The sequence below is a fragment of the Balaenoptera ricei genome, chromosome 3, assembly GCF_028023285.1.
Source record: "Balaenoptera ricei isolate mBalRic1 chromosome 3, mBalRic1.hap2, whole genome shotgun sequence".
In the NCBI taxonomy this organism is placed as follows: domain Eukaryota; kingdom Metazoa; phylum Chordata; class Mammalia; order Artiodactyla; family Balaenopteridae; genus Balaenoptera; species Balaenoptera ricei.
In genome coordinates, this window is record NC_082641.1 from 120,593,631 (window position 1) to 120,606,095 (window position 12,465).

Consider the following 12,465-nt stretch of genomic DNA (forward strand, 5'->3'; position numbering starts at 1 on the left):
AAATAATAACAAGATCCATGTGAATAAATCAAAAATTTTATAGGAACAAAATAATCACCAAGGTGCATGCTACTAAGTCCCTGGTGTGTTCCCATTTCCCAGTAATTTCCAAAGCTGACTTGGAATTCTGTAGAAGCCAAGGATCAGTGGTTCCCATCTCTGCTTGCATATCAGAACCACAGGGCTGGGGTTGGAGTTGTGGGCAGTGAGGAGAACATTTTTTAAATACAGATTTTTAGGCCCCAACCCAGCTGGACTCATTCAACTGCTCGATGGTGCAAGAACTTCTTATTTTGGAAAATACATTTTATTCGCTTTCATTTTTGTATTTTCCTAAATTGTATGATTTGCAATATTCTTCCCTTGGGGAGATTCTCTCCTTTCCTTTCCATAGTTTCCTGGGAGGATGAGAGAAAGGTTAAGTATATGCAGAGTGCCATTTTGTCTCTGTAAGCCTGGGTGATGATAAGGGGAGGAGCTGGCAGAGACGTGGTGTGGGCCTTGGAGGATGACATTGTAGAAGGCTTACCGCAAATACCCTTCTAGGCGAATTAACATGAATATAGTGACAAAAAGTGAGTAGAACTTCAGAAATGTTATATACCTCAGGTAGTGAAAGAGTGATCCAGAAAACCGAGGTGTAATATCTAGGGTGTCTAACCTCATCCTCGGTTCTGTAGGGACCTGAAGATTCGGCAGTTCACACAAGGGAATAGACGTCTGCAGGCCGTTTGTCGGTTGGTTTGGGATTTATGTAATTCCTTTCTTCCGAAAAGAAACAAGCGACATACTTATTTTAGGGCACATAGAGACTTCATTGAAAAGGCACACACTTATTTCCCCCAGTGGAATGACTTTTTAGCTTTACCAGGGAACAGTTTCTTGCAGAGAAACTATGTTTTGCTGTTACCAGCCACTACTGGGAATTCTTCTACAGCCAGGCCAGCCTTTACTACTGATCTTCTTTCAATAGTTCTTCCCTTCAAAATGGGACCCTTGGGCTTCCCTGGTGGTGCAGTGGTTGAGAGTCTGCCTGCTAGTGCAGGGGACACGGGTTCGAGCCCTGGTCTGGGAGGATCCCACATGCCGCGGAGCAACTGGGCCCGTGAGCCACAACTACTGAGCCTGCGCGTGTGGAGCCTGTGCTCCGCAACAAGAGAGGCCACGATAGTGAGGGGCCCGCGCACCACAATGAAGAGTGGCCCCCGCCTGCCACAACTAGAGAAAGCCCTCATGCAGAAACGAAGACCCAGTGCAGCCAAGAATGAATACATAAACAAATAAATAAAATTAAAAAAAAAAAATGGGACCCTTTTCATTAAGTTCACACGGTGTTCTGGGAAAAGGCTCTATGGTTAAGCAAAGAGACTGTGAGGGTGCTTAGGAGGAAATGGGGCTTGGTTTTCGTTTTAATCCCAAATGGTTAAAATTAAAAGATGCCCTGGTGTTGAAGAGAAGGAGGCTTGAGCACTCTCCTGCATGGACCTCTCAGCTGAGATGTTACTCCTGAAAGAAGCAGCCGCATCCGTGGAATCCAAATCACCCCACCCGCCCTTTCCCACTTGGCAGTCACCTTCACACTGCTTTTTAAATTTTCTTTGTAGCTCTTAATACCATCTAAAATGATGTGTTGTTTACTTGTTTGTCTGTTAACACAAACACACAAGAACAGTGTTTCCTAAACAATTTTAATCACTAAAATGATCGAAATACTATCAGAAAAAAATATTTGGGGCAGGTACCTCTAATACGTGTCTGTTGTTTTTATTTACCTATTTATAAAGTATTTACTTATCCTACTCATTGTTTTATACACATCAGAAAGCATATATAAAATACAAATCTTATAAGGATCGGATGAGGAATGCAAATGGGCGTTTTGTTATTTTTCCTCCACCCAGCCTGTGCTCATACCCTGCCTTGAAGTTCACTGTGAGTGAACATAAGCTGCTTGAGAGCAGAAGCCTTTCTCCACCTGTTTTCTGCTGTGTTCCCAGTGCCTGCAAAGCACCTGCCGTGTAGTTAAGTGTGCAGGAAATATTTGTTTAGTAAATATTTATCATTGAGTAACAAACAAGATTAAGGCACAATTCACTCTGCCAGGCTTTGGAGAGCTGAGGTTTTATTGCATGTGTGCAGGGCAAGGGGATAAAAACCCTGGGTTTTAGGGTCAGAATGCCTTCCTAATACAATATGTGCTGAATAAGGGATTTACTGTAATGATTCAAATCCTTCACCAAAGAGGTAATTACAACTTCCTTGATAAGAGCAGAGCTCAGGCAGACAGACAGGTGGTTTCTAGTTTCCCTTATAACAGATGGCACAAATGGACCAGCTTGAGGCTTTTTGAGGAAATTTGCTCATAAACAGCCTTAAATATATTATTTTTTATGTCTGCCAATGCATGCTTTCTAAATAAAGTGAAAAGGCTGCAGTAGATTGAGGGCAAGAGCATATATGATGAAGGATACTGCGAGGAACGGGCCTCTTCCGGTTTGCCTGGGCAGCAGGAACAGTGAGCCTGGAAGGCGGAGGGGTGGGGTGGTCTGTGCCCCATGGAGGCTCGCTGTGCTGAGAAGGTGCTGGAGCGCCCACTGTGGTGAACCTTCCCTTCCAGGCACCCTCAAAGGCTTTTTCCCTAGCACTGTGAACTGTATATTGCTTTCTCCTGTGAGTTGAAAAGTTTTTGTTTGTTAGTTTGGTTTTTGGTTGCTTTTTTTTTTTTTTTAAAGGAAAATCTCAGTTGGTTTCATCTTGAGACTTTTTTTTTAAACACCAGGCAGATAGCATAGTGGCTAAGAGTTAGGGCTAGTTTCAAATCCCAGCTCATCCACTAATTAGACAATTGACTTTAAGCAAAGCTCCTTAAACTTTATGAGCTTCTGTTTTGTCATCTGAAAAATGAGAATAATAGTACCTATTCCTGAGGTTGTTTGGAAGAATTAAATAAGGTAATGCCTCCCAAAGCTTGGCAGAATGACTGGTACATACCAAGTATTCAATAGAAGTTAGTACTCAGTGTTTGTTACTATCTTCATTTCATCTTCCTTTTGAAAGCTGTTGGCCCACTCTAAACATCTGCAGGTGAAATAAGCCAGACAAAAAAGATCACACATTGTATGACTCCATTATGGTGAAATGTTGGAAAAGGCAAATCTCTAGAGATAGAAAGTAGATCAGTGGTTGCCTATGGCTGGTTACAGGAACAGGGCTTGGCTGCAAATGCCAGGAGGGACCTTTTGGGGCTGATAGAAGCATTATAAAACTGGATTATGGGTGATGATTACACAACTCTCTCAATGTTGTACACTTAAAATAGGGGGTCAACTTCATAGTATTATCCCTCAATAAAACTATCTTTAAAAATCCTGCTCTCCCAGGAATGCAAAACACAGTAAGTAAATGTTGACATGATGATGATGATAGTATAGACAAATGATATCAAAGTTAAGAGGGGAAAAATATTAAATGACTGTCAACACCTTGCCTGAAATGGACATAACACATTTTTTATTAACTAATTTCGCTCTTTGGGGTAATTAAATAGATCTTGGGAAAATAGATGCTATGTTTCTGCAAGAGGAAATAAAAAGATTGGTAACTGAGAACAGAAATGTCCAAAATGTGAGCCTTGTGGCACTGAGGTACTTGAAAGTTTTAAATGGTGCCTGGGGCTTCCCTGGTGGCGCAGCGGTTGAGAGTCTGCCTGCCAGTGCAGGGGACACGGGTTCGAGCCCTGGTCTGGGAAGATCCCACATGCCACGGAGCAACTGGGCCCGTGAGCCACAATTACTGATGAGCCTGCGCGTCTGGAGCCTGTGCTCTGCAACAAGAGAGGCCGCGATAGTGAGAGGCCCGCGCACCGCGATGAAGAGTGGCCCCCGCTTGCCGCAACTGAAGAGTGGCCCCCGCTTGCCGCAACTGGAGAAAGCCCTCGCACAGAAACGAAGACCCAACACAGCAAAAATAAATAAATAAATAAATAAAAGATTTAAAAAAAAAAAAAAAATGGTGCCTGGGCGAATTTTTCTTCTTCATTTTAATAATAATGAGGTTTTATTATTTAGAATGGACTAACGTAGATGCTTCTGTTTTATTAAGAAGATCAATTTAGAGAAAAATATTAAAATGTTATATATTAACATTATATAGTATATGTTATAGTATCTGTTGTTATATTAAAACACATACAATGGGGCTTCCCTGGTGGCGCAGTGGCTGAGAATCTGCCTGCTAATGCAGGGGACACCGGTTCGAGCCCTGGTCTGGGAAGATCCCATATGCCACGGAGCAACTAGGCCCGTGAGCCACAACTACTGAGCCTGTGCGTCTGGAGCCTGTGCTTCACAACAAAAGAGGCCACGATAGTGAGATGCCCGCACACCGCGATGAAGAGTGGCCCCCACTTGCCGCAACTAGAGAAAGCCCTCGCACAGAAACGAAGACCCAACATAGCAACCAATCAGTCAATCAATAAAAATAAATAAATAAATCTTAAAAGCAGAAACCTACCACTTAAAAAAAAAAAAACACATACAATGGTAAGAAGATTGGAGGCTGAGGCCCAGATGACTGCGTTTGGGCAACACTACGCAGTAGTCAGAAGGGACTGCTGACGGCTCACACGAGGGAGCAGACTGAGACACAGGAGTCCATCAAAGTCTAGACCAACGTGCCTGTCTTCTGCCCCACCAGGAACGAAATGTCCGAAATGCCCTTTCTGTCGTACTTGTTGGGCATAACCACCCTACACAAGCAAACAAGTGGCTGTACGTACAGCTGTCATGGCAACACTGGAGTGACGCTGTTCTGTTTTATGATGTCAGATAATTCTGATTCAGAAATGTCTGGCTTCCGTGGCTTACCCTGTGCTTCTGGTGGATCCATAAACCTTTACTAATTACTTCAATCCTGTGGAGTTTTTTTGTTTCTTGGGGGTTTTCTTTGTTTTTTGTTTTTTCAGTGTAGCCTTTAGATATTGTCAATTCCAAAGAAACTGACTAAGCATTCACAGTGTGCAAGAGCTGCAAGAGGATTAGGATAACTACAGTGCAAGGTAGGGTCAAGACCGGAAGAGAAATAAAGTCTTCGAGGATTCAGGGGAGAGGACCTCACTTTGTTGTGGTATCAGAGAAGCCTCAGGTGGGAGTTCACATTTAGATGGGCTTTGAGTGGTGGATGGGTAATAGTGGCAAGGGAAGAGACATTCCAGGGGAGAAAAACATCACCAGCGGGCTTCCCTGGTGGCGCAGTGGTTGAGAATCTGCCTGCCAATGCAGGGGACACGGGTTCGAGCCCTGGTCTGGGAAGATCCCACATGCCGCGGAGCAACTAGGCCCGTGAGCCACAATTACTGAGCCTGCGCGTCTGGAGCCTGTGCTCCGCAACAAGAGAGGCCGCGATAATGAGAGGCCCGCGCGCTGCGATGAAGAGTGGCCCCCACTTGCCACAACTAGAGAAAGCCCTCGCACAGAAACGAAGACCCAACACAGCCATAAATAAATAAATAAATACCCCCCCAAAAAAAGTTAAAAAAACAAAAAACAAAAAACAAAAAACATCACCAGCGAGAACATTGCAGTGAAAGGCTTACAGCATGTTCATGGCTCGTGTAAACCAGTTTGACTGGAAGAGGGGTTGGAAAACGATGGCCCATGGTCCAAATCCAGCCTGTCACCTTGGTTTTGTTTGTTTGTCTGTTTGTTTTTATTTTTACTTTGCAGCTCATAAAATAAGAATGGTTTTTACATTGTTAAACTGTTTCATTTTAAATGTTTATGTAAGGAGCTATGTAATACCCTTAATTTTTGCCTCTTGTTCCACAGTCTAAAATATTTACTAAATGGCCCTTAAGAAAGTTTGCTGACTTTACTTGGAGGCAAGTAATGACTGCAAAGAAGAGCATTGAGGACGTCTTGTGAAAGACCTTCAAATGACAGAAACCCAAGTAGCTTAGGGAAAAAGTGGAAGTTATAAGCTTACAATTTTGTGAAATCTCAGGGTGAATCTAACCTCGAGCGCAATTGAATCCAGGAGCCCAAATTATTATTTTGCTTGGCTCTTCTTCCCTCTTTTAAAAAGCAAAACAAAACAAAACAAAACTTCATTTGCAGGCAGACGTTTGCCATGTTATAGGAAAAAAGGATCTCTGGTCACCCTCAGCGAGTACATTTAGATTTTGCATCCATGAAGAAGAGCATTCATATATTAGACCCCATGGATGAACTCTGATCAGTTAGCTGCCCATCACTGACCCACTGTGGCCAGGAGGAAGGGGGTCCTCTCACTGGCCAGCCTGGATCACATGCCTGCCAATGCGGTGACATCGGTGGGACACTGGACCCACCTGTATTGCTTGGGGTCTAGAAGAACTTCTCCAAATGAACCAGAAGAACGGGAGTTGGAAAACTGGTGGGCACGAGTAAATTGTAACTACATATTCCACTCTACTAGGGCAAGCAATTTATTCTACATGCAGTAGGTATTGGTGAGCTTATGAGTGGGAAAATGCTATTTGTTGAACAACTTTCAACAAGTAGTTATTAAGCTATGTGCTTAGGAGGTTCATGTAATTATGATGTGCAGTAGGATGGATTCAAGTGGTAAAAAGGTAAAGAAACCAGGCTAGCGATTCTTAGAGTAGTCAAGGTAGGAAGGCCTTGATCTTCACCCTAGAAACAATGGGGAATCATTGAGTGAGTATTTTATGCAAAGACATGACATGATCAGATTTGCATTTTGAAATCATGACCAAGAATGGTTCTTTTAGGTTAAGCAATCTGTATTGAAAAATCTTGTTGACATTGTAAATTGGCTTAGTCACTCATAGATTGTTCATAGTATATTTGGATCTACCTCAGATCTGAAAAAAATAGAAATTTTAATTTTGTGAGATTAGAATTAATGGTACTTTGCTGTGTCTGTTTTCATTGAGTTCTTAGTGGGTGTTTGGTTTTGGAATACAAGAACTAGAGAATATATAAATCATTTTCCTTCAGTTTGTTTTTGCTCACAGATGTTAAAACTCTTTTTTTCCACTGGAAAGGGTGACTTTGCTGGAAAAATCATTTAAAGTTTTTTCCAGTCCAGTCAATAAGCTCCCCAGAACCAAATGAACAAGGGGTGAAAATCACCATGAAGCCCAGTGGGATTGCATTTCTTTGCTGCAGCCTGAGCCAGCCACTGTGGAGGGCAAGCATGGTCATAGGGAGAAAGTGGGGTTTGGGTATGGTCACACCGAAGGAGCAAGACCAGGGATAGATGATATAAGTGGAGTGGGGAAGACATTTGAGGAGGTTAAAATCGGATCAGAAACAATTTTCCACATGTTTAGACTAAAGAATAAACACTAGAATTTGCGAGAAGCCAGCTATTTGCTTGCCGGGAGAAAAGTCCAATGGCCTTAGCATCAAAGTTCATGTCTCCTTATCTCTTTGCCTCATACGCCTTTCATAGTATCCGGACCAAACTTTGTGTGTTGTAGGAGTTTAATTTAATTGTCCTGGATATTATATTTAGCAGAAGTGCTTTTTCTATTGCTGAGAGTAGTGAACATAGTGAAATATTTTAGGCTTCTTTTTCAAGGAATCCTCTTTCCCTAGGGTTACTGTTAGGCCACCCAAGTATCTTGGGCCACCACTTCTAATTTTAGACACTCCTTTGTTTTCATCAGTGGACATTTAGATTCTTATTAAATCCTTTTCCCTCCTTTTCCTCTCCCTAGTCCAAACAGGAAATACTCCCTGAAAGCAGACCGTATAGAAGGGGATGCCAGATGGCCAAGGACTTTCAGCCAGTGTTGTTAACTTGTCAGCAGACTCAGAATGCGACATCAGAGATGTCCTCCTCGACTTCCCCATGCGTGGGGGGGAAAGGAAAACACCATTGATTTACTGTAATAACTTTACCAATAAAAAAGGCTCTAGAGGAGTCAACATAATTCCTCAGGACAGAAGGATGGGAAATTTAGTTCTTGCATATGGAAGGCACTCAGTAAATATCTGTTGATTGTATTTGACTGAAAAAGAAGAAAAACAGTAAAAACAGTTGGGAACTGCCAACTGTGTCATGCAGCCTAAACCACGGATTGGTGCAACAAAGACGGAATTGTCATTTTGCCCCTATTAAAACATCCTTCCTTTAGAGAATAAAAGTAGCCATTTGTATGATCAGGGAGAGTATTTCTTCTATTAACATGTATTAATTTTTTTGGTTTTAAATGTAACATATTAATTGTAGAAAATATGGAAAATATTTTAAAAGCACAAAGAATAAAGATTACATTTACTCTCATCACCCAGAGAATGCTGTTAATACACTGATATACTTACTGTCCCTAAGTGTTTTAAGGTAGGTTTGCACGTATTTTTTGTTATATAGAAAAGTACGTGAGATGTATTATACAACTTCACAAATTACTGTTTAGCAACTGCCCCCCAGGTCAAAAATACAACCTTGCCAGGACCCCAGAAGCACCCACGTCTCTCACTTTCTCCTCCTCTGTCACAGTCCTCTCCTTCCCCACAGGGGTAACCACTAATCTGATGTTTACAGTAATCAATTCCTTGTTTTTATTTATATTTTAAGCTCTTCAATACAGTTCTTGTTATTTGCAATAGTAACAGTCCATGAAGTAACCACAGACACTGAATTCGTGAATATCATACCATTGCTCCTACAGGAAATACAGGGTTAGGTTCCTACAAGCCTCTGGTTACAACTTTTTTGTCAACCCATCAGTACATAACCTTGTTTTACATGGGTTTCTATTTAAAAACACCTTATTTAATATTACTATTGATTCATTAACATTAAACTCAGGACGAACAGCGCTATAAGTCATGCCTGAATGAAACTTACTAAGCACATGTTTTCTTTGTAAGGCATGTCACAGCCTTCTTGCACACAGGGACACTACAGAGCTGGAACAGAAGTCAGAGCATCCCTTTGCTTGACCTCAGCTGGGAGTGTGCATGTTGGGTGACTCAGGGTGACTTAAGTTTTTCATCGCTCCGTGTGTGTCCACAAATGACTATGAAAGCACCTTGAGTATTGATTCAGGACTTACAAATAAATTTAACAAATAGGTGAATTCACGACTGCAGAATCTGCAAATAATGATTGACTTGGTGCATCCCTAAAATGTAATAGTTTGCTTTATTATTTTGAGTCTGGCTTCTTTTGCTCAACAGTTTTAAAAGTCGTTCGTGTAGCTGTAGTTCATTTATTTATTTTCATTGTAGCAGAACGCATAATTGCATTAATATACTAAAATTATTTCTCCATTCTACTTTTGCTCAACTTCTAGCTTGTTTCCAGTTTTTGTTTTTACAGATAAATTGCTCTACACATTCTCATATATGTCTTCTCATATATACACAGTGTGCTCTAGGGCAGTGGTCCCCAACCTTTTTGGCACCAGGGACCAGTTTTAGGGAAGACAGTTTTTCCATGGACTGGGGGGTGGGGGCAGGGGGATGGTTCAGGTGGTAATGTGAGCAACGGGGAGCAATGGGGAGCGGGAGATGAAACTTCACTCTCACTCGTCCGCCACTCACCCCCTGCTGTGCGGCCCGGTTCCTAACAGGTCGTGTGCAGTCCCGGGTTGGGGACCCCTGCTTTAGGGTATACATCTGGGAATGAACTGCGGGGTCATGGAGAATGATAACTTCATTTTCGCTAGATAACGCCAAACTGTTTTCCAGAGTGGGTGGACGAGTTTACACCCCTCCTTCAGCAAAGTATAAGAATTCCAGTTGTTCCATGTTTTGTAAACACTTGGTATTTTCAGCATTTTGATATTAGCTATCTTAGTCGTTCTGGTAGGTGAGCGGGATCATCTCACTGTGGTTTCAATCTACACTTCCTGCATTACAGAAAGGGTGAGCCCCCTTCTTCTGCATTTTCTCTTCTAAGTCCCTGCTCAAGTTTCTTGCCCATTTCCCACTTGGTTGTCTACCTTTTTCTTACTGATCAGTAGGAGTTCTTTGTATAGTCTTGTATGTGCCCTTATGTATTTATATGTGGTAGGCTGTCTTTTTACTCTCTTTTAAGGTTGTCTTTTGATACATAAAATTTCTTATTTTAATGTAGTCGCGTATATCGGTATTCTCCTTTATGCTTAGTGCTTTTTATGCCTTGTTGGATAAATCCCAACCCCAAGTTCTCAGAGGTATTCCCTCATTTATTGTGTGCCTTTGGCAATTAGATCTGTAATCCACCAGGAAATCATTTGTTAGGTATGATATGAGGTAGAGGTTGTGTCACTTTTTCCATATAGATATCCAGTTATCTTAGCGCCATTTATAGAAGAGTGCTTTCCACTATTATTATAAAATAATATAGGCTCATGATTTAAAAACTCAAACAGTATAAACAAATGTAAAATATAAAGTGAATGTCCAGTCTGTGCCCGTGTACCCGGTCCCCGTTCTCAATCCCCTGAGGCAGTTACAGTTTCTTGCTTGTAGATTTTAAGAATAGTTTAAACACAGCCAGCATTAGAATGGTGGCTTTAGAGCAAACCTAAGTTATGCCTCAGGATAGTAGAGGATTGAATCTAGTGGCACTATTGCTTTTCTGTTTAAGTTACAGTGAATACACTTGTTTTTGCGATAGCTTCATTATATAGAGAATGACAGTTGTACTGCGCTCGGTATAGTAAGGAGATGCTGGGACTTCTCAGCAACCATTCCAATCTTTTGAAATAGCAAATGTCACCTTACAGACCCTTCAAAGTGCTCCCAAAACGCTTCCCCGTTTCCTTAAAAATAACTTCATAAATTGTGAGGTTATTTAGTTGAAAGAAAGTAAATACATTTTATTTTTAGAACCAGTTCTGATGTAGCTGAAATGTGATTTTGAAAAAGATTGAGGGGCTATCCTCAGGTTTAATTAAGAGGAAAGAAGACTCCCCTCGATTAGTATTGTGCGCCGCAGAGCACAATAGAGACATCTGTTCCATTTACCCTGCTGGTCCTTTCTCTCCCTTGAGGGTTTTTCCCCTGCAGTGAGCAGTTGAACTGAGACCATTGTCCAGGCATCTTTACTTCCAATCCAGAGTTGTTCCCTCTACCTTGTATTTCTTTGTTATTCTGCATGAGAGGGTTCGAATTATTGAGTTGGAGGAACCTTAAGGATAACAGATTCTCTATTCTGAGATTTTGGATTTTATTTAATCGCAGAATTATATGCCTTTTCCAACATACTCCATCTGAGTTTGAAACTTATTTGGAACTTAAACTTCAGAAATTTTTTTAAAAGCTGGAAAAACAGAACCACTGCCCTGTAGACTTGTCAAGCTATTTTAAGAGCAAATTATTTAAGAACTATTTTAAAAGCAATTGCATGTAATTGCTAAGGCCTTAAGGGGATTTCACCAGCTAGTCTCATTAAAATAAGGATCAGGACTCTGTTATTGTCTGAATAAAAATGTGTATTAAATTATATTAGATGTGGGGAAAGAATCTGTAAATACTGTGCATACTTGTAAGAGTCAGAAAAGAATACAGAGCAGTGCAACTCGGGGGCATGTGGACTTTTCCTCTTGTAAAGTCGTGAAGCACAGATGGAAAATTCAGGACATAGATAGGATTTCTGTGTTGTAAAAGCTTCAGCAGACACGTAAAGAATATGTTCAAATTTTCAACAAGTGGAAATTGGTTTTTGTGTCATTTACTCTGATTCACCACTATCCAGCTTACCAGTACTCCTTTTGACCCTGTTTTCCCAACTGGAGTTTGATTTTCCCTCTCTTTTTATGGCACTTTAACTCAGGACATAAAGGGATATTTTCCAAGGAAGAAGAAGTCACTAATTCAGGACTAGATAAGATGGGACTTTACAGGTTTTCATGGAATTTTCTATCCTCTCTCATTATAGGGGGAAAGAAAAAAAATACAGGCAGTCCCCCTTGAACGTAATAGCACCATCCCCGTTCTAGGCCTAATGGGGAAAGGGGACTGAGGGAGTGAGCATTCAGGTCAGGCCTGAGATCCATGACCGGGAACCCAGCCTGTAGGTCTCAGACCACTGCCTGGCAGAGAGATGTCGATGCCAGTTTTGTGACCTCTCCACAGTATGCAGCTGGCGAGACACTCTCTGGCTCCCCATGTGTACCTCATCCCTCCTACCTAGCCCTGTCTTGGAGAGTCCTAGACTAAGCCAACCACCCACCACTCCCCGTTTCTCTTGGATCAGCCACGCCACATGGCCAGGGGTTCAGCACCCCCCAGGCTGCGGTTGTCTGTCTCTCTATCCATCTGCCTGTCTCCTTCCCCACACTACCTTCTTGGCAGAATGCCCTTTAGAAAATTAAACATTGCTTGCAGATGGAAACAACACGGGAGAGGAGTTGTATTTGTTTTTGCCATTGGAAATGCTAGGAAAGAGAAGAGTCCAAGGTGACCTTTGTGGACTGGGGAAAAAAAGTCCATCTGATTTTTTTAATTGCTCATTCTCTGGGCT

At 41.7% G+C, this 12,465-nt stretch overlaps 1 protein-coding gene across 6 annotated transcripts in view; it reads left to right on the forward strand.

Annotated features, from left to right (window-relative positions):
• Positions 1–12,465, forward strand: part of ARHGAP26 (Rho GTPase activating protein 26) — a 472,664-nt gene that overhangs the window by 434,695 nt on the left and 25,504 nt on the right. Inside the window, exon 21 of one of the 6 annotated variants that reach the window (XM_059917373.1) lies at positions 7,724–8,023. The exons of the other annotated variants lie outside the window; for them this stretch is intronic. Coding sequence (XP_059773356.1) covers positions 7,724–7,805 — 82 coding nt within the window. The 3' untranslated portion in view covers positions 7,806–8,023. Of the gene's footprint in view, positions 1–7,723; positions 8,024–12,465 lie in introns of those variants that run through there. 6 annotated transcript variants of the gene reach the window in all.